A 22450-nucleotide genomic window follows, 5' to 3' on the forward strand; every position below is an offset into this window, starting at 1 on the left:
GACCCACACCGTACATTCACTGCTGAAATCAGTGACCTTTCATAGCTCTGCCAGAGGCTGCCCTCACCTCTCTGTTCTTCTGGAAGGGGTCTCTGCCAGAGGCTGCCCTCACCTCTCTGTTCTTCTGGAAGGGGTCTCTGCCAGAGGCTGCCCTCACCTCTCTGTTCTTCTGGAAGGGGTCTCTGCCAGAGGCTGCCCTCACCTCTGTTCTTCTGGAAGGGGTCTCTCTGTTCTTCTGGAAGGCTGCCCTCACCTCTCTGTTCTTCTGGAAGGGGTCTCTGCCAGAGGCTGCCCTCACCTCTCTGTTCTTCTGGAAGGGGTCTCTGCCAGAGGCTGCCCTCACCTCTCTGTTCTTCTGGAAGGGGTCTCTGCCAGAGGCTGCCCTCACCTCTCTGTTCTTCTGGAAGGGGTCTCTGCCAGAGGCTGCCCTCACCTCTCTGTTCTTCTGGAAGGGGTCTCTGCCAGAGGCTGCCCTCACCTCTGTTCTTCTGGAAGGGGTCTCTGCCAGGCTGCCCTCACCTCTCTGTTCTTCTGGAAGGGGTCTCTGCCAGAGGCTGCCCTCACCTCTCTGTTCTTCTGGAAGGGGTCTCTGCTAGAGGCTGCCCTCACCTCTCTGTTCTTCTGGAAGGGGTCTCTGCCAGAGGCTGCCCTCACCTCTCTGTTCTTCTGGAAGGGGTCTCTGCCAGGCTGCCCTCACCTCTCTGCATGTTTGAAATCAGACACTGTGGCTGGATTAACGAGAATGTTATCTTTAAAATGGTGCCTAATACTTCTTTGTTTGAGAAATTTGATTTATGAGATTTCTGTTGATTTGTATTTGGCGCCCTGCAATTTCATTGGCTGTTGGCGAGGGGTTCCCAGACAGGTTAACCTGTTTAGACCTACGGGTTGTGATGATGATGGTGTTAACCTGTTTAGACCCACGGGTGATGGTGATGGCATTAACCTGTTTAGATACACGGGTGATGATGATGGTGTTAACCTGTTTAGACCCACGGGTGATGATGATGGCGTTAACCTGTTTAGACCCACGGGTGATGATGATGATGGCATTAACCTGTTTTGATCCACGGGTGATGATGATGATGGCGTTAACCTGTTTAGACCCACGGGTGATGATGATGATGGCGTTAACCTGTTTAGACCCACGGGTGATGATGATGATGGCGTTAACCTGTTTAGACCCACGGGTGAAGATGATGATGATGATGATGATGATGGCGTTAACCTGATTAGACCCACGGGGTATGATGGCGTTAACCTGTTTAGACCCACGGGTGATGATGATGGCGTTAACCTGTTAAGACCCACGGGTGATGATGATGGCGTTAACCTGTTAATACCCACGGGTGATGATGATGATGATGATGGCGTTAACCTGTTTAGACCCACGGGTGATGATGATGGCGTTAACCTGTTTAGACCCACGGGTGATGATGATGGCGTTAACCTGTTTAGACCCACGGGTGGTGATGATGGCGTTAACCTGTTTAGACCCACACCGTACATTCACTGCTGAAATCAGTGACCTTTCATAGCTCTGCCAGAGGCTGCCCTCACCTCTCTGTTCTTCTGGAAGGGGTCTCTGCCAGAGGCTGCCCTCACCTCTCTGTTCTTCTGGAAGGGGTCTCTGCCAGAGGCTGCCCTCACCTCTCTGTTCTTCTGGAAGGGGTCTCTGCCAGAGGCTGCCCTCACCTCTGTTCTTCTGGAAGGGGTCTCTCTGTTCTTCTGGAAGGCTGCCCTCACCTCTCTGTTCTTCTGGAAGGGGTCTCTGCCAGGCTGCCCTCACCTCTCTGTTCTTCTGGAAGGGGTCTCTGCCAGAGGCTGCCCTCGCCTCTCTGTTCTTCTGGAAGGGGTCTCTGCCAGGCTTCCCTCGCCTCTCTGTTCTTCTGGAAGGGGTCTCTGCCAGGCTGCCCTCGCCTCTCTGTTCTTCTGGAAGAGGTCTCTGCCAGAGGCTGCCCTCGCCTCTCTGTTCTTCTGGAAGGGGTCTCTGCCAGGCTGCCCTCACCTCTCTGTTCTTCTGGAAGGGGTCTCTGCCAGGCTGCCCTCGCCTCTCTGTTCTTCTGGAAGGGGTCTCTGCCAGGCTGCCCTCGCCTCTCTGTTCTTCTGGAAGGGGTCCCGGCCCTGTGCATCCCAATTACTTTAATTTGTGTAGCACATTTAATTGCAGAGAAATCTCAAAGAAGAACAAAATAACAAACAAAGAATACAAAAATAATCAAGACAGTTAAAATGACAAGGGCATGGTAGGGAGAGAGTGATGGACAGTGGCAGGCAGGGGCATGTTAGGGAGAGAGTGATGGACAGTGTTGACCCTGGGGCAGGCAGGGGCACAGTAGGGAGAGAGTGATGGACAGTGTCGGCCCTGGGGCAGGCAGGGGCATGGTAGGGAGAGAGTGATGGACAGTGTTGACCCTGGGGCAGGCAGGGGCACAGTAGGGAGAGAGTGATGGACAGTGTCGGCCCTGGGGCAGGCAGGGGCATGGTAGGGAGAGAGTGATAGACAGTGTTGACCCTGGGGCAGGCAGGGGCACAGTAGGGAGGGAGTGATGGACAGTGGCAGGCAGGGGCACAGTAGGGAGAGAGTGATGGACAGTGTTGACCCTGGGGCAGGCAGGGGCACAGTAGGGAGAGAGTGATGGACAGTGTCGGCCCTGGGGCAGGCAGGGGCATGGTAGGGAGAGAGTGATGGACAGTGTTGACCCTGGGGCAGACAGGGGCACAGTAGGGAGAGAGTGATGGACAGTGTCGGCCCTGGGGCAGGCAGGGGCATGGTAGGGAGAGAGTGATAGACAGTGTTGACCCTGGGGCAGGCAGGGGCACAGTAGGGAGGGAGTGATGGACAGTGGCAGGCAGGGGCACAGTAGGGAGAGAGTGATGGACAGTGTTGACCCTGGGGCAGGCAGGGGCACAGTAGGGAGAGAGTGATGGACAGTGGCAGTCAGGGGCACAGTAGGGAGAGAGTGATGGACAGTGTTGACCCTGGGGCAGGCAGGGGCACAGTAGGGAGAGAGTGATGGACAGTGGCAGGCAGGGGCACAGTAGGGAGAAAGTGATGGACAGTGTTGACCCTGGGGCAGGCAGGGGCACAGTAGGGAGAGAGTGATGGACAGTGTCGGCCCTGGGGCAGGCAGGGGCACAGTAGGGAGAGAGTGATGGACAGTGTCGGCCCTGGGGCAGGCAGGGGCACAGTAGGGAGAGAGTGATGGACAGTGTCGGCCCTGGGGCAGGCAGGGGCACAGTAGGGAGAGAGTGATGGACACTGTCGGCCCTGGGGCCGGCAGGGGCACAGTAGGGAGAGAGTGATGGACAGTGTCGGCCCTGGGACAGGCAGGGGCATGGTAGGGAGAGAGTGATGGACAGTGTTGACCCTGGGGCAGGCAGGGGCACGGTAGGGAGAGAGTGATGGACAGTGTTGACCCTGGGACAGGCAGGGGCATGGTAGGGAGAGAGTGATGGACAGTGTTGACCCTGGGGCAGGCAGGGGCATGGTAGGGAGAGAGTGATGGACAGTGTTGACCCTGGGGCAGGCAGGGGCACAGTAGGGAGGGAGTGATGGACAGTGTTGACCCTGGGGCAGGCAGGGGCACAGTAGGGAGAGAGTGATGGACAGTGGCAGGCAGGGGCACAGTAGGGAGAAAGTGATGGACAGTGTTGACCCAGGGGCAGGCAGGGGCACAGTAGGGAGAGAGTGATGGACAGTGTCGGCCCTGGGGCAGGCAGGGGCACAGTAGGGAGAGAGTGATGGACAGTGTTGACCCTGGGGCAGGCAGGGGCACAGTAGGGAGGGAGTGATGGACAGTGGCAGGCAGGGGCACAGTAGAGAGAGAGTGATGGACAGTGTTGACCCTGGGGCAGGCAGGGGCACAGTAGGGAGAGAGTGATGGACAGTGGTAGGCAGGGGCACAGTAGGGAGAGAGTGATGGACAGTGTTGACCCTGGGGCAGGCAGGGGCACAGTAGGGAGAGAGTGATGGACAGTGTTGACCCTGGGGCAGGCAGGGGCACGGTAGGGAGAGAGTGATGGACAGTGTTGACCCTGGGACAGGCAGGGGCATGGTAGAGAGAGAGTGATGGACAGTGTTGACCCTGGGGCAGGCAGGGGCACGGTAGGGAGAGAGTGATGGACAGTGTTGACCCTGGGACAGGCAGGGGCATGGTAGGGAGAGAGTGATGGACAGTGTTGACCCTGGGGCAGGCAGGGGCACAGTAGGGAGGGAGTGATGGACAGTGTTGACCCTGGGGCAGGCAGGGGCACAGTAGGGAGAGAGTGATGGACAGTGGCAGGCAGGGGCACAGTAGGGAGAAAGTGATGGACAGTGTTGACCCTGGGGCAGGCAGGGGCACAGTAGGGAGAGAGTGATGGACAGTGTCGGCCCTGGGGCAGGCAGGGGCACAGTAGGGAGAGAGTGATGGACAGTGTCGGCCATGGGGCAGCCAGGGGCACAGTAGGGAGAGAGTGATGGACAGTGTCGGCCCTGGGGCAGGCAGGGGCACAGTAGGGAGAGAGTGATGGACAGTTTCGGCCCTGGGGCCGGCAGGGGCACAGTAGGGAAAGAGTGATGGACAGTGTCGGCCCTGGGACAGGCAGGGGCATGGTAGGGAGAGAGTGATGGACAGTGTTGACCCTGGGGCAGGCAGGGGCACAGTAGGGAGAGAGTGATGGACAGTGGCAGGCAGGGGCACAGTAGGGAGAGAGTGATGGACAGTGTTGACCCTGGGGCAGGCAGGGGCACAGTAGGGAGAGAGTGATGGACAGTGGCAGGCAGGGGCACAGTAGGGAGAAAGTGATGGACAGTGTTGACCCTGGGGCAGGCAGGGGCACAGTAGGGAGAGAGTGATGGACAGTGTCGGCCCTGGGGCAGGCAGGGGCACAGTAGGGAGAGAGTGATGGACAGTGTCGGCCCTGGGGCAGGCAGGGGCACAGTAGGGAGAGAGTGATGGACAGTGTCGGCCCTGGGGCAGGCAGGGGCACAGTAGGGAGAGAGTGATGGACAGTGTCGGCCCTGGGGCCGGCAGGGGCACAGTAGGGAGAGAGTGATGGACAGTGTCGGCCCTGGGGCAGGCAGGGGCACAGTAGGGAGAGAGTGATGGACAGTGTCGGCCCTGGGGCAGGCAGGGGCACAGTAGGGAGAGAGTGATGGACAGTGGCAGGCAGGGGCACAGTAGGGAGAGAGTGAGGGACAGTGTTGACCCTGGGGCAGGCAGGGGCACAGTAGGGAGAGAGTGATGGACAGTGTCGGCCCTGGGGCAGGCAGGGGCACAGTAGGGAGAGAGTGATGGACAGTGTCGGCCCTGGGGCAGGCAGGGGCACAGTAGGGAGAGAGTGATGGACAGTGTCGGCCCTGGGGCAGGCAGGGGCACAGTGGATCACTTATGGTTTTGTGTCTCTAATCACACATGGAGCTGAAGCATTGTGTTGTACTGTGGTACTGTGACGGTAGTTTAATAACTATGTAACTGACTAACAGTCAAAGCCGTTTAAATAGGTCTACGTTCATTTTAGGATGTTCTGATATTTTTATACATTTTATTTTAATGTGTATAAACTTTACTGAACAGCAGGAGTGTTTACTTAATGATTAAAAGCAATTGTTTTGATAACTTGGTCTGTCTATTAAACGTTCTACATCTCCTCCTCTTTCCAACTGGCCTCTGATGCTCCAGCAGCTATCTGCTAGAGGTGTAGAGTGATGCTCCAGCAGCTATCTGCTAGAGGTGTAGAGTGATGCTCCAGCAGATATCTGCTAGAGGTGTAGAGTGATGCTCCAGCAGATATCTGCTAGAGGTGTAGAGTGATGCTCCAGCAGCTATCTGCTAGAGGTGTAGAGTGATGCTGGAGCAGCTATCTGCTAGAGGTGTAGAGTGATGCTGGAGCAGCTATCTGCTAGATGTGTAGAGGTGTAGAGTGATGCTGGAGCAGCTATCTGCTAGAGGTGTAGAGTGATGTGGGAGCAGCTATCTGCTAGAGGTGTAGAGTGATGCTGGAGCGGCTATCTGCTAGATGTGTAGAGGTGTAGAGTGATGCTGGAGCAGCTATCTGCTAGAGGTGTAGAGTGATGCTCCAGCAGCTATCTGCTAGAGGTGTAGAGTGATGCTCCAGCAGATATCTGCTAGAGGTGTAGAGTGATGCTCCAGCAGATATCTGCTAGAGGTGTAGAGTGATGCTCCAGCAGCTATCTGCTAGAGGTGTAGAGTGATGCTGGAGCAGCTATCTGCTAGAGGTGTAGAGTGATGCTGGAGCAGCTATCTGCTAGATGTGTAGAGGTGTAGAGTGATGCTGGAGCAGCTATCTGCTAGAGGTGTAGAGTGATGCTGGAGCAGCTATCTGCTAGAGGTGTAGAGTGATGCTGGAGCAGCTATCTGCTAGATGTGTAGAGGTGTAGAGTGATGCTGGAGCAGCTATCTGCTAGAGGTGTAGAGTGATGCTGGAGTAGCTATCTGCTAGAGGTGTAGAGTGATGCTGGAGCAGCTATCTGCTAGATGTGTAGAGGTGTAGAGTGATGCTGGAGCAGCTATCTGCTAGAGGTGTAGAGTGATGCTGGAGCAGCTATCTGCTAGAGGTGTAGAGTGATGCTGGAGAAGCTATCTGCTAGAGGTGTAGAGTGATGCTGGAGCAGCTATCTGCTAGAGGTGTAGAGTGATGCTAGAGCAGCTATCTGCTAGAGGTGTAGAGTGATGCTAGAGCAGCTATCTGCTAGAGGTGTAGAGTGATGCTAGAGCAGCTATCTGCTAGAGGTGTAGAGTGATGCTAGAGCAGCTATCTGCTAGAGGTGTAGAGTGATGCTAGAGCAGCTATCTGCTAGAGGTGTAGAGTGATGCTGGAGCAGCTATCTGCTAGAGGTGTAGAGTGATGCTGGAGCAGCTATCTGCTAGAGGTGTAGAGTGATGCTGGAGCAGCAATCTGCTAGAGGTGTAGAGTGATGCTAGAGCAGCTATCTGCTAGAGGTGTAGAGTGATGCTGGAGCAGCAATCTGCTAGAGGTGTAGAGTGATGCTAGAGCAGCTATCTGCTAGAGGTGTAGAGTGATGCTGGAGCAGCTATCTGCTAGAGGTGTAGAGTGATGCTGGAGCAGCAATCTGCTAGATGTGTAGAGTGATGCTGGAGCAGCTATCTGCTAGAGGTGTAGAGTGATGCTGGAGCAGCAATCTGCTAGATGTGTAGAGTGATGCTAGAGCAGCTATCTGCTAGAGGTGTAGAGTGATGCTGGAGCAGCTATCTGCTAGAGGTGTAGAGGTGTAGAGTGATGCTCCAGCAGATATCTGCTAGAGGTGTAGAGTGATGCTGGAGCAGCTATCTGCTAGATGTGTAGAGGTGTAGAGTGTTGCTCCAGCAGATATCTGCTAGAGGTGTAGAGTGATGCTGGAGCAGCTATCTGCTAGATGTGTAGAGGTGTAGAGTGATGCTCCAGCAGATATCTGCTAGAGGTGTAGAGTGATGCTCCAGCAGCTATCTGCTAGATGTGTAGAGGTGTAGAGTGATGCTGGAGCAGCTATCTGCTAGAGGTGTAGAGTGATGCTCCAGCAGCTATCTGCTAGAGGTGTAGAGTGATGCTGGAGCAGCTATCTGCTAGATGTGTAGATGTGTAGAGTGATGCTGGAGCAGCTATCTGCTAGATGTGTAGAGGTGTAGAGTGTTGCTCCAGCAGATATCTGCTAGAGGTGTAGAGTGATGCTGGAGCAGCTATCTGCTAGATGTGTAGAGGTGTAGAGTGATGCTCCAGCAGATATCTGCTAGAGGTGTAGAGTGATGCTCCAGCAGCTATCTGCTAGATGTGTAGAGGTGTAGAGTGATGCTGGAGCAGCTATCTGCTAGAGGTGTAGAGTGATGCTCCAGCAGCTATCTGCTAGAGGTGTAGAGTGATGCTGGAGCAGCTATCTGCTAGATGTGTAGATGTGTAGAGTGATGCTGGAGCAGCTATCTGCTAGAGGTGTAGAGTGATGCTGGAGCAGCTATCTGCTAGAGGTGTAGAGTGATGCTGGAGCAGCTATCTGCTAGATGTGTAGAGGTGTAGAGTGATGCTGGAGCAGCTATCTGCTAGATGTGTAGAGTGATGCTGGAGCAGCTATCTGCTAGATGTGTAGAGGTGTAGAGTGATGCTGGAGCAGCTATCTGCTAGATGTGTAGATGTGTAGAGTGATGCTGGAGCAGCTATCTGCTAGATGTGTAGAGGTGTAGAGTGATGCTGGAGCAGCTATCTGCTAGAGGTGTAGAGTGATGCTGGAGCAGCTATCTGCTAGATGTGTAGAGGTGTAGAGTGATGCTGGAGCAGCTATCTGCTAGAGGTGTAGAGTGATGCTGGAGCAGCTATCTGCTAGATGTGTAGAGGTGTAGAGTGATGCTGGAGCAGCTATCTGCTAGAGGTGTAGAGTGATGCTGGAGCAGCTATCTGCTAGATGTGTAGAGGTGTAGAGTGATGCTGGAGCAGCTATCTGCTAGAGGTGTAGAGTGATGCTGGAGCAGCTATCTGCTAGATGTGTAAAGGTGTAGAGTGATGCTGGAGCAGCTATCTGCTAGATGTGTAGAGTGATGCTGGAGCAGCTTTCTGCTAGATGTGTAAAGGTGTAGAGTGATGCTGGAGCAGCTATCTGCTAGATGTGTAGAGTGATGCTGGAGCAGCTTTCTGCTAGATGTGTAAAGGTGTAGAGTGATGCTGGAGTAGCTATCTGCTAGATGTGTAGAGTGATGCTGGAGCAGCTTTCTGCTAGATGTGTAGAGTTCTATAGACTCTGGCACTTCAGTAAAAACATCATTTGATGGACTTTCTTTTATACAATGCACGTTTTCATTGCTTGCTAGTAAATAAGTAAATCAGTATTCTTAAAAATAAAAACAAGGTTGTATGTGTCTGACTACTCATTCATTATTCAACAGCAGTGGACAAGGTTGTTCTGTCTCTAAGGACCGTGATACTGTGTCAAACAGACAATGTGCCAACCCTCTCCAACCTGGCATGGTATAATTTGATACGGAATCTTTTCTTAATTTGTAGACTAATCAATGCTCATCAGGCCCGGTCCTGGCCGATATCAAATAGAATGTTATTTGTCACATACACATGTTTAGCAGATGTTATTGCGGGTGTAGTGAAATGCTGGTGTTCCTAGCTCCAACAGCGCAGTAATATCTAACAATACACACAAATCTAAAGTAAAAGAATGCAGTTAAGAAATATTAGGACGAGCAATGTCTTAGTCCGGAGTATAAATACAGTAAAATTATCTGTAAGGTCCCTCAAATTGAGCAGTGAGTCCAGGGAGGTTTTCCAATGCCTTGTAAAGAAAGGGACCTATTGGTAGATGGGTAAATATTTAAAATAAAATAAAAACAGACATTGAATACCCCTTAGAGCATGGTGAATTTATTAATTACATTTTGGATGGTGTATCAATACACCCAGTCATTACAAAGATACAGGCGTCCTTCCTAACTCAGTTGCCGGAAAGGAAGGAAACTGTTCAGGGATTTTACCATGAGGCCAATAGTGACTTTAAAACGGGTACATAGGAGAAAACTGAGGATGGATCAACATTGTAGTTACTCCACAATACTAACCTAAATGAAAAAGTGAAAAGAAGGAACCCTGTACAGAATATAAATATTCCCAAACATTCATCCTGTTTGCAATAACGCACGTAAGTAAAACTTAAAGGAAATTAACTTTATGGGTGGGTTGCACAACAGGGATTAACTCTTAAACAAGATTAAATCAAGGTTTATCTACTAATCTTGTTGCACCAAATTTAAAACCTAGTTTTAAATTAATCCCAGTTAAATTAAATCCTTCCTCTAATCTAAATGTAGTATTCTCTTTAAACCCAGATTCATTTTAAACATGTTTCTCAATAAATACTAAAAAATAAATAATTTAGATTGGGAGATTAATTCTAAACTGCCACTTGAGGTGGTTGAACTGATAAAATGGGCAGCATATCTACCGTGGAGAGACCAAAACAAGCTCCTCAGAGAACAATTAGAGACAGGTTGAATCCTGTTGAGGGTAGCCTAGTGGTTAGAGCGTTGGACTAGTAACCAAAAGGTTGCAAGTTCAAACCCCCGAGCTGACAAGGTACAAATCTGTCGTTCTGCCCCTGAACAGGCAGTTAACCCACTGTTCCTAGGCCGTCATTGAAAATAAGAATTTGTTCTTAACTGACTTGCCTGGTTAAATAAAGGTAAAAAAAAAAAATAATAATAATAATTGGCCTGGCCAATTACCGTAACCTCAGGTTCCAAGTCCGTCGCAGCCCTATTGGTTCTATAAACCAGACAGAATGAACAGTTGTCTGATGCGTAGTCAATGTTCTCATCGGCAGCATCAGAGACCCGTTGTCAACCATCTGGTGTTGTACATGTAGCGCTGAGAGAGACAGGGAAGACCTTTCTAAGTAGGACTTGGTGTGGCTGTAAGAAACACTGACACAAAATGTCCTCTACAGATCCTCCCCAGTCTGAACTCATGTAACCATCTCCATATCTACGCTCCACATTCACACAGGTCATTTGAAAAGGGTCTCACTCAAAAGTGACACATTTTCTACGTTTCACTTCAACTCAAATGAAGTCTGTTTTTTGTTATTAGATTTTGTATATGTTTGAGTTGCAAACTGATTACAGTTTTCTCTTCTCTACTCACAGTTTAACATGGACCGGGCCAACGCAGAGGAATTCCTGGAAGTTTACAAAGGGGTTGTGACCGAGTACCCTGTGAGTATGGGAATATTTAGACATTTCAACACGGTTTGTAAACTATGTAAATATGCTAATTTTATTCATACCACTGCGTGAAGGCACTCACACCTTTGCACAAGCACACAGGCATTTATATTCTAGTATAAACTGGGTGGTTCGAGCCCTGAATGCTAACAGCCATATCAGACCATATCACAGGCATTTATATTCTAGTATAAACTGGGTGGTTCGAGCCCTGAATGCTAACAGCCATATCAGACCATATCACAGGCATTTATATTCTAGTATAAACTGGGTGGTTCGAGCCCTGAATGCTAACAGCCATATCAGACCATATCACAGGCATTTATATTCTAGTATAAACTGGGTGGTTCGAGCCCTGAATGCTAACAGCCATATCAGACCGTATATCACAGGCATTTATATTCTAGTATAAACTGGGTGGTTCGAGCCCTGAATGCTAACAGCCATATCAGACCGTATATCACAGGCATTTATATTCTAGTATAAACTGGGTGGTTCGAGCCCTGAATGCTAACAGCCATATCAGACCGTATATCACAGGCATTTATATTCTAGTATAAACTGGGTGGTTCGAGCCCTGAATGCTAACAGCCATATCAGACCGTATATCACAGGCATTTATATTCTAGTATAAACTGGGTGGTTCGAGCCCTGAATGCTGACAGCCATATTCTAGTATACCACATGCTGAGGCAATGTCTTTTTAAAATAAATCTTAGATGCTGTTTGTTTTACTCACTGATACATGGTAGTTATTCAGGGAATAGATATACCTTAGCTCTGGTAGACATTTGTCTTTGTATCATATATATGTATCCTTCTCAATCGCCTATAAAAGAGCCATTCTCCCCCCTGGAAGTCTGACTGTTGCCAGAGGTGTTGAGGGCAGGGGACCTTGTCCGTTGCCTTGGAAACCAAAGACATCACCATTTAGTCTGATCTGATCTCTGTTCCTAGAAGCAGATTGCGTCCCAAACAGGGTGGGAAATTAACACCCAGCCAAATGCTGGTAGATTTAGACATTGGCTGGTAGAATGTCTATTCTTACCACTCACATTGGCAGGTGGTCACACAGAGCATCTGGGAGCAGTTCGTTTTAACAAATCCAAAGAATGTGGCTGGTGGACCAGAAAGTACATGTCCCACCCTGGTCCCTATATGGTGCACTACATTTGACCAGTGCCCATAGGGAATAGGGGCCATAGGGAATAGGGGCCATAGGGAATAGGGTGCCATAGGGAATAGGGTGCCATAGGGAATAGGGCCCCGTAGGGAATAGGGTGCCATAGGGAATAGGGCCCATAGGGAATATGGTGCCATAGGGAATAGGGCCCATAGGGAATAGGGTGCCATAGGGAATAGGGCCCCGTAGGGAATAGGGTGCCATAGGGAATAGGGCCCATAGGGAATAGGGCCCCGTAGGGAATAGGGTGCCATAGGGAATAGGGCCCATAGGGAATAGGGTGCCATAGGGAATAGGGTGCCATAGGGAATAGGGTGCCATAGGGAATAGGGTGCCATAGGGAATAGGGTGCCATAGGGAATAGGATGCCATAGGGAATAGGGCCCCCTAGGGAATAGGGTGCCATAGGGAATAGGGTGCCATAGGGAATAGGGTGCCATAGGGAATAGGGCCCATAGGGAATAGGGCCCCGTAGGGAATAGGGTGCCATAGGGAATAGGGTGCCATAGGGAATAGGGTGCCATAGGGAACACAATGCAAATAGTCCGGGTAGCCATTTGATTACCTGTTCAGGAGTCTTATGGCTTGGGGGTAAAAACTGTTGAGAAGCCTTTTTGTCCTAGACTTGGCACTCCGGTACCGTTTGCCATGCGGTGATAGAGTGCCAGCATCGGTTTGTGGAGGTAATTAGACAGCTGCGAAAAATATAGACGAAAACTAGTGTGGTCTACAGGTTATCATGAGGTATTCTAACTCAGACGAGCAGAACCTTGAGACTTCCTTAATATGAGACACCAGTTGTTGTTAATATAGAGATACACACCCCCTCCTCTGACCCTTTCCCACGCAGCCGTTCTGTCCAGATATATTTAGATTTACCATGTCCTTGTTCAGCAATGACTCAGAGAAACATAGGATATTACAGTTCTTCAGATCACGTTGACAGGATAGTCTCAAACGGAGCTCATCCAGTTTTTTCTCCAGTGAATGCCCGTTTGCCAATAGAATGGAGGGTAGAGGCGATTTAGCTGTCTCTTCAGCTATCCAACATGCTGGCCTCTAGCGCCGTCTCCTCTCCAAGTGTCAGGGATTTGGGCCTGGTCCACGATAATCAATATGTCTTTCGCCTCCGACTCATTGATGTAGAAGTCCTCGTCCAAATGGAGGTTAGTGATTGCTGTTCTGGTGTTCAGAAGCTCTTTTCGGTCATAGGAAACAATATGTACAAAAAAAGTTAAGATTGGCGCAAAGGAGGACACAAAATATCACAATTGTCAGGAGCACGTAAAACGTCCGCCATTCTCTCTGGCACCATTCTCTCTGGCACCATTCTCTCTGGCACCATTCTCTCTGGCACCATTCCCTCTGGCACCATTCCCTCCGGCACCATTCTCTCCGGCACCATTCTCTCCGGCACCATTCCCTCTGGCACCATTCCCTCTGGCACCATTCTCTCTGGCACCATTCCCTCTGGCACCATTCCCTCTGGCACCATTCTCTCTGGCACCATTCTCTCTGGCACCATTCCCTCTGGCACCATTCCCTCTGGCACCATTCCATCTGGCACCATTCTCTCTGGCACCATTCCCTCCGGCACCATTCCCTCCGGCACCATTCTCTCTGGCACCATTTTACCTGTTCACCTTTATACCTTTGTTTTTACACTGCTGCTACTCACTGTTTATTATCTACTGTACCCCCGCACATTGACTCGGTACCGGTATCCCCTGTATATAGCCTTGTTAATGTTATGTCATTTTGTTGTTACTTTTTATTTTTATTTTATTTATTTATTTTCACTTTAGTTTATTTAGTAAATATTTTATAGGTATTTATGCTTCCTTACCGGCAATCCACGCTTTGGTTGTGTGGCTCAAAAGAAGACTATATATGGCCAATACCAAGCCATTGCCACCAACCACTAATATTAGCATTTTATCATTAAAAAAAACAATGGAAGTCAATGTACTCCAATGCAGCTAAGCTAACTGTTGTGAGTCTTTCTACAGAACATGGTGGCAGAGCTATGTTCTGGACCCTGCATGGCCCTGGAGATCAGAGGGACTGACGCCCCGAAGACCTTCAGGGAGTTCTGTGGACCAGCTGATCCGGTGAGTTATTTTTCACATCATCCACATGTTCTGGCCCATCTGCTCCCTGTGCTTTACACGTGTAACTCAACAGGGGATACACGTCAAGTATTTAGCACCTCTAGTTAGCATTGGCTACCTCTAACTAGCATGTTAGCAAATACCCACAGACTTTCAGTCATTGCACTAACGGTAGTTAGCATTGGCTACCTCTAACTAGCATGTGAGCAGATACCCACAGACTTCCAGTCATTGCACTAACGATAGTTAGCATTGGCTACACAATATTGAGCAGCATCTGACCCTGAACCCTACCCTAACCGGGTTCATATTCAAATCCCAACCCTCCCCTCTGATACATCACACTCTTTACCTTCTTTGAGCCCACGCCTCTCTTTGTCTTGTTTAGTCTATTGTTATTGTTATTATTATTATTATTATTATAATATCAAACAGTAAAATCACTGGGAAGTGGGAACTAAGTTATTTGAAAACAAAAAACCCATCAATCTGATATCATGTACCTGATGTCTATCCAAAACAATATGGTGCCAGTGCCCTAACACACAGGATTTGAATGGCACGAGCCAAATCGTTGAGCAGTGTTGAGTGTCACGTGACATGGTTAACACTTTAATTTGACTGCCCTGTGAACTTAACTGTAACATGCTTCATGAGTCCTAACTACTGTTGCAGATCAAACTAACAGGAAGGCAAGACGAAGTGATCGTGAGTTGATTGTTCCAACTCAGCGGGGGGGGTTTGGCCTGCATCCATTATGGACAAAAGTCATTAGGGAATAAGGTGCCATTTGGGACACACAGTAGATGTGTAGGGGAGTGAATGGTGTTGTCTGTGTTCCTCATCGTCATGATAACAGATGTGTAGGGGAGTGAATGGTGTTGTCTGTGGTCCTCATCGTCATGGTAACAGATGTGTAGGGGAGTGAATGGTGTTGTCTGTGGTCCTCATCGTCATGGTAACAGATGTGTAGGGGAGTGAATGGTGTTGTCTGTGTTCCTCATCGTCATGGTAACAGATGTGTAGGGGAGTGAATGGTGTTGTCTGTGTTCCTCATCGTCATGATAACAGATGTGTAGGGGAGTGAATGGTGTTGTCTGTGGTCCTCATCGTCATGATAACAGATGTGTAGGGGAGTGAATGGTGTTGTCTGTGGTCCTCATCGTCATGATAACAGATGTGTAGGGGAGTGAATGGTGTTGTCTGTGTTCCTCATCGTCATGATAACAGATGTGTAGGGGAGTGAATGGTGTTGTCTGTGGTCCTCATCGTCATGATAACAGATGTGTAGGGGAGTGAATGGTGTTGTCTGTGGTCCTCATCGTCATGGTAACAGATGTGTAGGGGAGTGAATGGTGTTGTCTGTGGTCCTCATCGTCATGATAACAGATGTGTAGGGGAGTGAATGGTGTTGTCTGTGGTCCTCATCGTCATGATAACAGATGTGTAGGGGAATGAATGGCGTTGTCTGTGGTCCTCATCGTCATGATAACAGATGTGTAGGGGAGTGATGGCGTTGTCTGTGGTCCTCATCGTCATGATAACAGATGTGTAGGGGAGTGAATGGCGTTGTCTGTGGTCCTCATCGTCATGATAACAGATGTGTAGGGGAGTGAATGGTGTTGTCTGTGGTCCTCATCGTCATGATAACAGATGTGTAGGGGAGTGAATGACATCTGTGGTCCTCATCGTCATGATAACAGATGTGTAGGGGAGTGAATGGTGTTGTCTGTGGTCCTCATCGTCATGATAACAGATGTGTAGGGGAGTGAATGGTGTTGTCTGTGGTCCTCATCGTCATGATAACAGATGTGTAGGGGAGTGAATGGTGTTGTCTGTGGTCCTCATCGTCATGATAACAGATGTGTAGGGGAGTGAATGGTGTTGTCTGTGGTCCTCATCGTCATGATAACAGATGTGTAGGGGAGTGAATGGTGTTGTCTGTGGTCCTCATCGTCATGGTAACAGATGTGTAGGGGAGTGAATGGTGTTGTCTGTGGTCCTCATCGTCATGATAACAGATGTGTAGGGGAGTGAATGGTGTTGTCTGTGGTCCTCATCGTCATGATAACAGATGTGTAGGGGAGTGAATGGCGTTGTCTGTGGTCCTCATCGTCATGATAACAGATGTGTAGGGGAGTGAATGACGTCTGTGGTCCTCATCGTCATGATAACAGATGTGTAGGGGAGTGAATGGTGTTGTCTGTGGTCCTCATCGTCATGATAACAGATGTGTAGGGGAGTGAATGGCGTTGTCTGTGGTCCTCATCGTCATGATAACAGATGTGTAGGGGAGTGAATGGCGTTGTCTGTGGTCCTCATCGTCATGATAACAGATGTGTAGGGGAGTGATGACGTTGTCTGTGGTTCTCATCGTCATGATAACAGATGTGTAGGGGAATGAATAGGTAATCAACAACACAGTATGGTGTCATTAGGTTTCACATCACCAACACACAGGCACAGCCCTGCAGCACACAGATCCACACACACACACACACACACATACACACACACACACACACACACACACACACTTGCACCAAATGCTTCAATAATTAAGGCAATAAATGTCAGATATGAGCGTGTGAGAGAGAGCGAGAGAGATATTTCAGTGCTAGTATACAGCCACTATCTCAGTGTGAATTGAAACAGCCGTCCTCTATTGTTGGTAGTTCAGAGCATGGTGGGATGTGGGCCTTCCTCAGAGGTCATCTGTCTGTCTCTGTCTGTCTATGTCTGTCTGTCTCTCTCGGTCTGTCTCTCTCGGTCTGTCTCTCTATATCGGTCTCTCTATATCGGGTATGTCGGTCTTGCTCTGTTTAAGTAGACTGTGATTTTGCTGTGGTCTGATAGGGGTGTCAGTGGGCTGACTGAGCGCTCTCCTCGGCCCTGATGTAGTGGATAGGGTGCATTTGGGACGTAGCCTCTGTGCGCTCTCCTCTCCTCGGCCCTGATGTAGTGGATAGGGTGCATTTGGGACGTAGCCTCTGTGCGCTCTCCTCTCCTCGGCCCTGATGTAGTGGATAGGGTGCATTTGGGACGTAGCCTCTGTGCGCTCTCCTCTCCTCGGCCCTGATGTAGTGGATAGGGTGCATTTGGGACTTAGCCTCTGAGCTCTCTCCTCTCCTCGGCCCTCTCTCGGTCTCTCTATATCGGTCTCTCTATGTCTGTCTCTCTCTCGGTCTGTCTCTCTCGGTCTGTCTCTCGGTCTGTCTCTCTCGGTCTGTCTCTCTTGGTCTGTCTCTCTCGGTCTGTCTCTCTCGGTCTGTCTCTCTCGGTCTGTCTCTCTCTGTCTGTCTCTCTCGGTCTGTCTCTCTATGTCTATCTCTATTGGCCTGTCTCTCTTGGTCTGTCTCTCTCGCTCTGTCTGTCTCTGTCTGTGTCCCAAAATGGCACCCTACCCCCTTTACAGTGCACTCCTGTTGACCAGGGCCCTTAGGGGTCCCTGATGTAGTGGATAGGGTGCATTTGGGACGTAGCCTCTGAGAGCTCTCCTCTCCTCGGCCCTGATGTAGTGGATAGGGTGCATTTGGGACGTAGTTCTGTGCGTTCTCCTCTCCTCGGCCCTGATGTAGTGGATAGGGTGCATTTGGGACGCAGCCTCTGAGCGCTCTCCTCTCCTCGGCCCTGATGTAGCAGACTAGTCTGACCTTTTTTTTCATAGAGGTCACATCAAGACGAGCTATGAAATGAAATCTGGCACCTTTTTATAAAGGTCACATTAAGACAGGAAATACAATCTGCATATCAAAGCATAATGTCAGATGCTGACAATACATGCAATTATCCCAGAACTGAATGGACTGCCCTATTTCTATTCAACATGATAACACACCTATAAACGTTCTGAGGATCACAGATTCAATTCATATTAAAACGAAGACAGACCGACAACATGTTGGGTTTTTTCTAGGTTGTAGGTTGACCAGGTTGTATGGGAGAAAGAGCTTAGCTTTCACTTTAAGAGCAGAAGACTAGAGAGAGAGAGAGAGAGAGAGAGCTACCGACAGTCAAAGTCCACAGCTACGACCTTGCCGAACTCTCTCTGCAAGTCTGTACTTGTGACCTCACTAGTCTGCGTAGTATACACATAGTGTATACACATAGTGTATACTACGCAATCATACAGTAATTATTATGATTAGGTCTACATTCTGTCTACCACACCAATCTATGACTACATGCTAAAAGAGATTACTATTCATAAACTAAGCGTTTACTAAGAGTTTACTATTCATAAACTAAGAGTTTACTATTCATAAACTAAGAGTTTACTATTCATAAACTAAGAGTTTACTAAGAGTTTACTATTCATAAACTAAGAGTTTACTATTCATAAACTAAGAGTTTACTATTCATAAACTAAGAGTTTACTAAGAGTTTACTATTCATAAACTAAGAGTTTACTATTCATAAACTAAGAGTTTACTATTCATAAACTAAGCGTTTACTAAGAGTTTACTATTCATAAACTAAGAGCTTACTATTCATAAACTAAGAGTTTACTATTCATAAACTAAGCGTTTACTAAGAGTTTACTATTCATAAACTAAGTTTACTATTCATAAACTAAGAGTTTACTATTCATAAACTAAGTTTACTATTCATAAACTAAGAGTTTACTATTCATAAACTAAGAGTTTACTATTCATAAACTAAGAGTTTACTATTCATAAACTAAGAGTTTACTAAGAGTTTACTATTCATAAACTAAGAGTTTACTAAGAGTTTACTATTCATAAACTAAGAGTTTACTAAGAGTTTACTATTCATAAACTAAGAGTTTACTATTCATAAACTAAGAGTTTACTAAGAGTTTACTATTCATAAACTAAGCGTTTACTAAGAGTTTACTATTCATAAACTAAGCGTTTACTAAGAGTTTACTATTCATAAACTAAGTTTACTATTCATAAACTAAGAATTTACTATTCATAAACTAAGAGTTTACTATTCATAAACTACGAGTTTACTATTCATAAACTAAGCGTTTACTAAGAGTTTACTAACTAAGAGTTTACTATTCATAAACTAAGAGCTTACTATTCATAAAATAAGAGTTTACTAAGAGTTTACTATTCATAAACTAAGAGTTTACTATTCATAAACTAAGCGTTTACTAAGAGTTTACTATTCATAAACTAAGCGTTTACTAAGAGTTTACTATTCATAAACTAAGTTTACTATTCATAAACTAAGAGTTTACTATTCATAAACTAAGAGTTTACTATTCATAAACTAAGAGTTTACTATTCATAAACTAAGAGTTTACTATTCATAAACTAAGAGTTTACTAAGAGTTTACTATTCATAAACTAAGAGTTTACTATTCATAAACTAAGAGTTTACTATTCATAAACTAAGAGTTTACTATTCATAAACTAAGAGTTTACTAAGAGTTTACTATTCATAAACTAAGAGTTTACTAAGAGTTTACTATTCATAAACTAAGAGTTTACTAAGAGTTTACTATTCATAAACTAAGAGTTTACTAAGAGTTTACTATTCATAAACTAAGAGTTTACTAAGAGTTTACTATTCATAAACTAAGAGTTTACTAAGAGTTTACTATTCATAAACTAAGCGTTTACTAAGAGTTTACTATTCATAAACTAAGTTTACTATTCATAAACTAAGAGTTTACTATTCATAAACTAAGAGTTTACTATTCATAAACTAAGAGTTTACTATTCATAAACTAAGAATTTACTATTCATAAACTAAGAGTTTACTATTCATAAACTAAGTTTACTATTCATAAACTAAGAGTTTACTATTCATAAACTAAGAGTTTACTATTCATAAACTAAGCGTTTACTAAGAGTTTACTATTCATAAACTAAACTAAGAGTTTACTATTCATAAACTAAGAGTTTACTATTCATAAACTAAGCGTTTACTAAGAGTTTACTATTCATAAACTACGAGTTTACTATTCATAAACTAAGTTTACTATTCATAAACTAAGAGTTTACTATTCATAAACTAAGTTTACTATTCATAAACTAAGAGTTTACTATTCATAAACTAAGAATTTACTATTCATAAACTAAGCGTTTACTAAGAGTTTACTATTCATAAACTAAGAATTTACTATTCATAAACTAAGAGTTTACTATTCATAAACTAAGTTTACTATTCATAAACTAAGAGTTTACTATTCATAAACTAAGAGTTTACTATTCATAAACTAAGCGTTTACTAAGAGTTTACTATTCATAAACTAAACTAAGAGTTTACTATTCATAAACTAAGAGTTTACTATTCATAAACTAAGCGTTTACTAAGAGTTTACTATTCATAAACTACGAGTTTACTATTCATAAACTACGAGTTTACTATTCATAAACTAAGAGCTTACTATTCATAAACTAAGAGTTTACTATTCATAAAATAAGAGTTTACTATTCATAAACTAAGAGTTTACTATTCATAAACTACGAGTTTACTATTCATAAACTAAGAGCTTACTATTCATAAACTAAGAGCTTACTATTCATAAACTAAGAGTTTACTATTCATAAACTAAGAGTTTACTAAGAGTTTACTATTCATAAACTAAACTAAGAGTTTACTATTCATAAACTAAGAGTTTACTATTCATAAACTAAGAGTTTACTATTCATAAACTAAGAGTTTACTATTCATAAACTAAACTAAGAGTTTACTATTCATAAACTACGAGTTTACTATTCATAAACTAAGAGTTTACTATTCATAAACTACGAGTTTACTATTCATAAACTAAGAGTTTACTATTCATAAACTACGAGTTTACTATTCATAAACTAAGAGTTTACTATTCATAAACTACGAGTTTACTATTCATAAACTACGAGTTTACTATTCATAAACTAAACTAAGAGTTTACTATTCATAAACTAAGAGTTTACTAAGAGTTTACTATTCATAAACTAAGAGCTTACTATTCATAAACTAAGAGTTTACTATTCATAAACTAAGAGTTTACTATTCATAAACTAAGAGCTTACTATTCATAAACTAAGAGTTTACTATTCATAAACTAAGAGCTTACTATTCATAAACTAAGAGTTTACTACTCAAAACCTATAATGTGACCTGTTTTGTAACCTTAATGCGGTTCAAACTACAGAGGAAAGTAATTTTAATTTGACACCACCCCTTAACCTGCCAGTCAACTCTGCACCCTGTTGAACTATACGGTCGACAGCCTCTGAAACAACGTCTAGGGATGAGTCCACGAACTGACCTCAAAACTCCACATTTAACAAGGGGTCCAACGCCCTAACGCCCTAGGCAGGTAGCCTAGTGGTTAGGGCGTTGGACTAGTAACCGAAAGGTTGCTGGATCAAATCCCCGAGCTGACAAGGTACAAATCTGTCTTTCTGCCCCTGAACAAGGCAGTTAACCCATTGTTCCTAGGCCAGTTAACCCACTGTTCCTAGGCCAGTTAACCCATTGTTCCTTGGCCACTGTTTCTAGGCCAGTTAACCCATTGTTCCTAGACCAGTTAACCCACTGTTCCTAGGCCAGTTAACCCACTGTTCCTAGACCAGTTAACCCACTGTTCCTAGGTCAGTTAACCCACTGTTCCTAGACCAGTTAACCCATTGTTCCTAGGCCAGTTAACCCACTGTTCCTAGACCAGTTAACCCACTGTTCCTAGACCAGTTAACCCATTGTTCCTAGGCCAGTTAACCCACTGTTCCTAGGCCAGTTAACCCACTGTTCCTAGGCCAGTTAACCCACTGTTTCCCGGTAGGCCGTCATTGTAAAATAAGAATTTGTTGTTAACTGACCTGCCAAGTTAAATAAAGGTTACATTTTTGTTTTTAATTTTTTATACTGTACAACTATTTGGTTGAAATTTTGTCTTGAAGACAACATTCAGAACCAAAAAATAAAGCAAGACAAGCAGCTCATTCCCTTTCCCCTCCAGTGTCCCGATCGCTCCACATCGACGCGCTGTGTGCGCCAACAGGAATAAGGGCCTATAAAAACACATCTAACTGATGGGATACATTCCTTGTTAAATCACAACCGTTTTATCACTAATTCTAAATGGACTGGTTGACTGAAGTAGGGAAATATGTATTCCAACATTGAGCTGCACTTTTGAAATAAATGTCAATTACATTTTTGCGTAATTTTTTCGCTTAGGTCGCTTTGCGATTGACACCTAGGTACCGCAGCCACAGAGTCAAAATTGGCGATATATCATAAAAATTCATGAAAACAAAAATACCCTTAAAGGCTTAGGTTTAAAAACAGAATTTAGTTAGCGAAATTATAGAAACAGGCCGGCTTTTAACTTTGGTAACTAAAATTAGTGACGACCCTACTTTGCAAAGATCTCCGCTACGGCACAACCCAAGGGGGGGGTGCCAACCCAGACAGGATGACCACATCAGTGACTCAACCCACTCAGGTGACGCACCCCTCCCAGGGACGGCATG

At 46.0% G+C, this 22450-nt stretch overlaps 1 protein-coding gene across 4 annotated transcripts in view; it reads left to right on the top strand.

The window, feature by feature from the left end:
- Positions 1–22450, top strand: part of nme7 (NME/NM23 family member 7) — a 114359-nt gene that overhangs the window by 66632 nt on the left and 25277 nt on the right. For all 4 annotated transcript variants that reach the window (XM_036941267.1, XM_036940834.1, XM_036941823.1 and 1 more), the window contains 2 exon segments: positions 10638–10706; positions 13908–14009. In XM_036941267.1, coding sequence (XP_036797162.1) covers positions 10638–10706; positions 13908–14009 — 171 coding nt within the window.

This window comes from Oncorhynchus mykiss, chromosome 1 (genome assembly GCF_013265735.2).
Source record: "Oncorhynchus mykiss isolate Arlee chromosome 1, USDA_OmykA_1.1, whole genome shotgun sequence".
Lineage (NCBI taxonomy): Eukaryota > Metazoa > Chordata > Actinopteri > Salmoniformes > Salmonidae > Oncorhynchus > Oncorhynchus mykiss.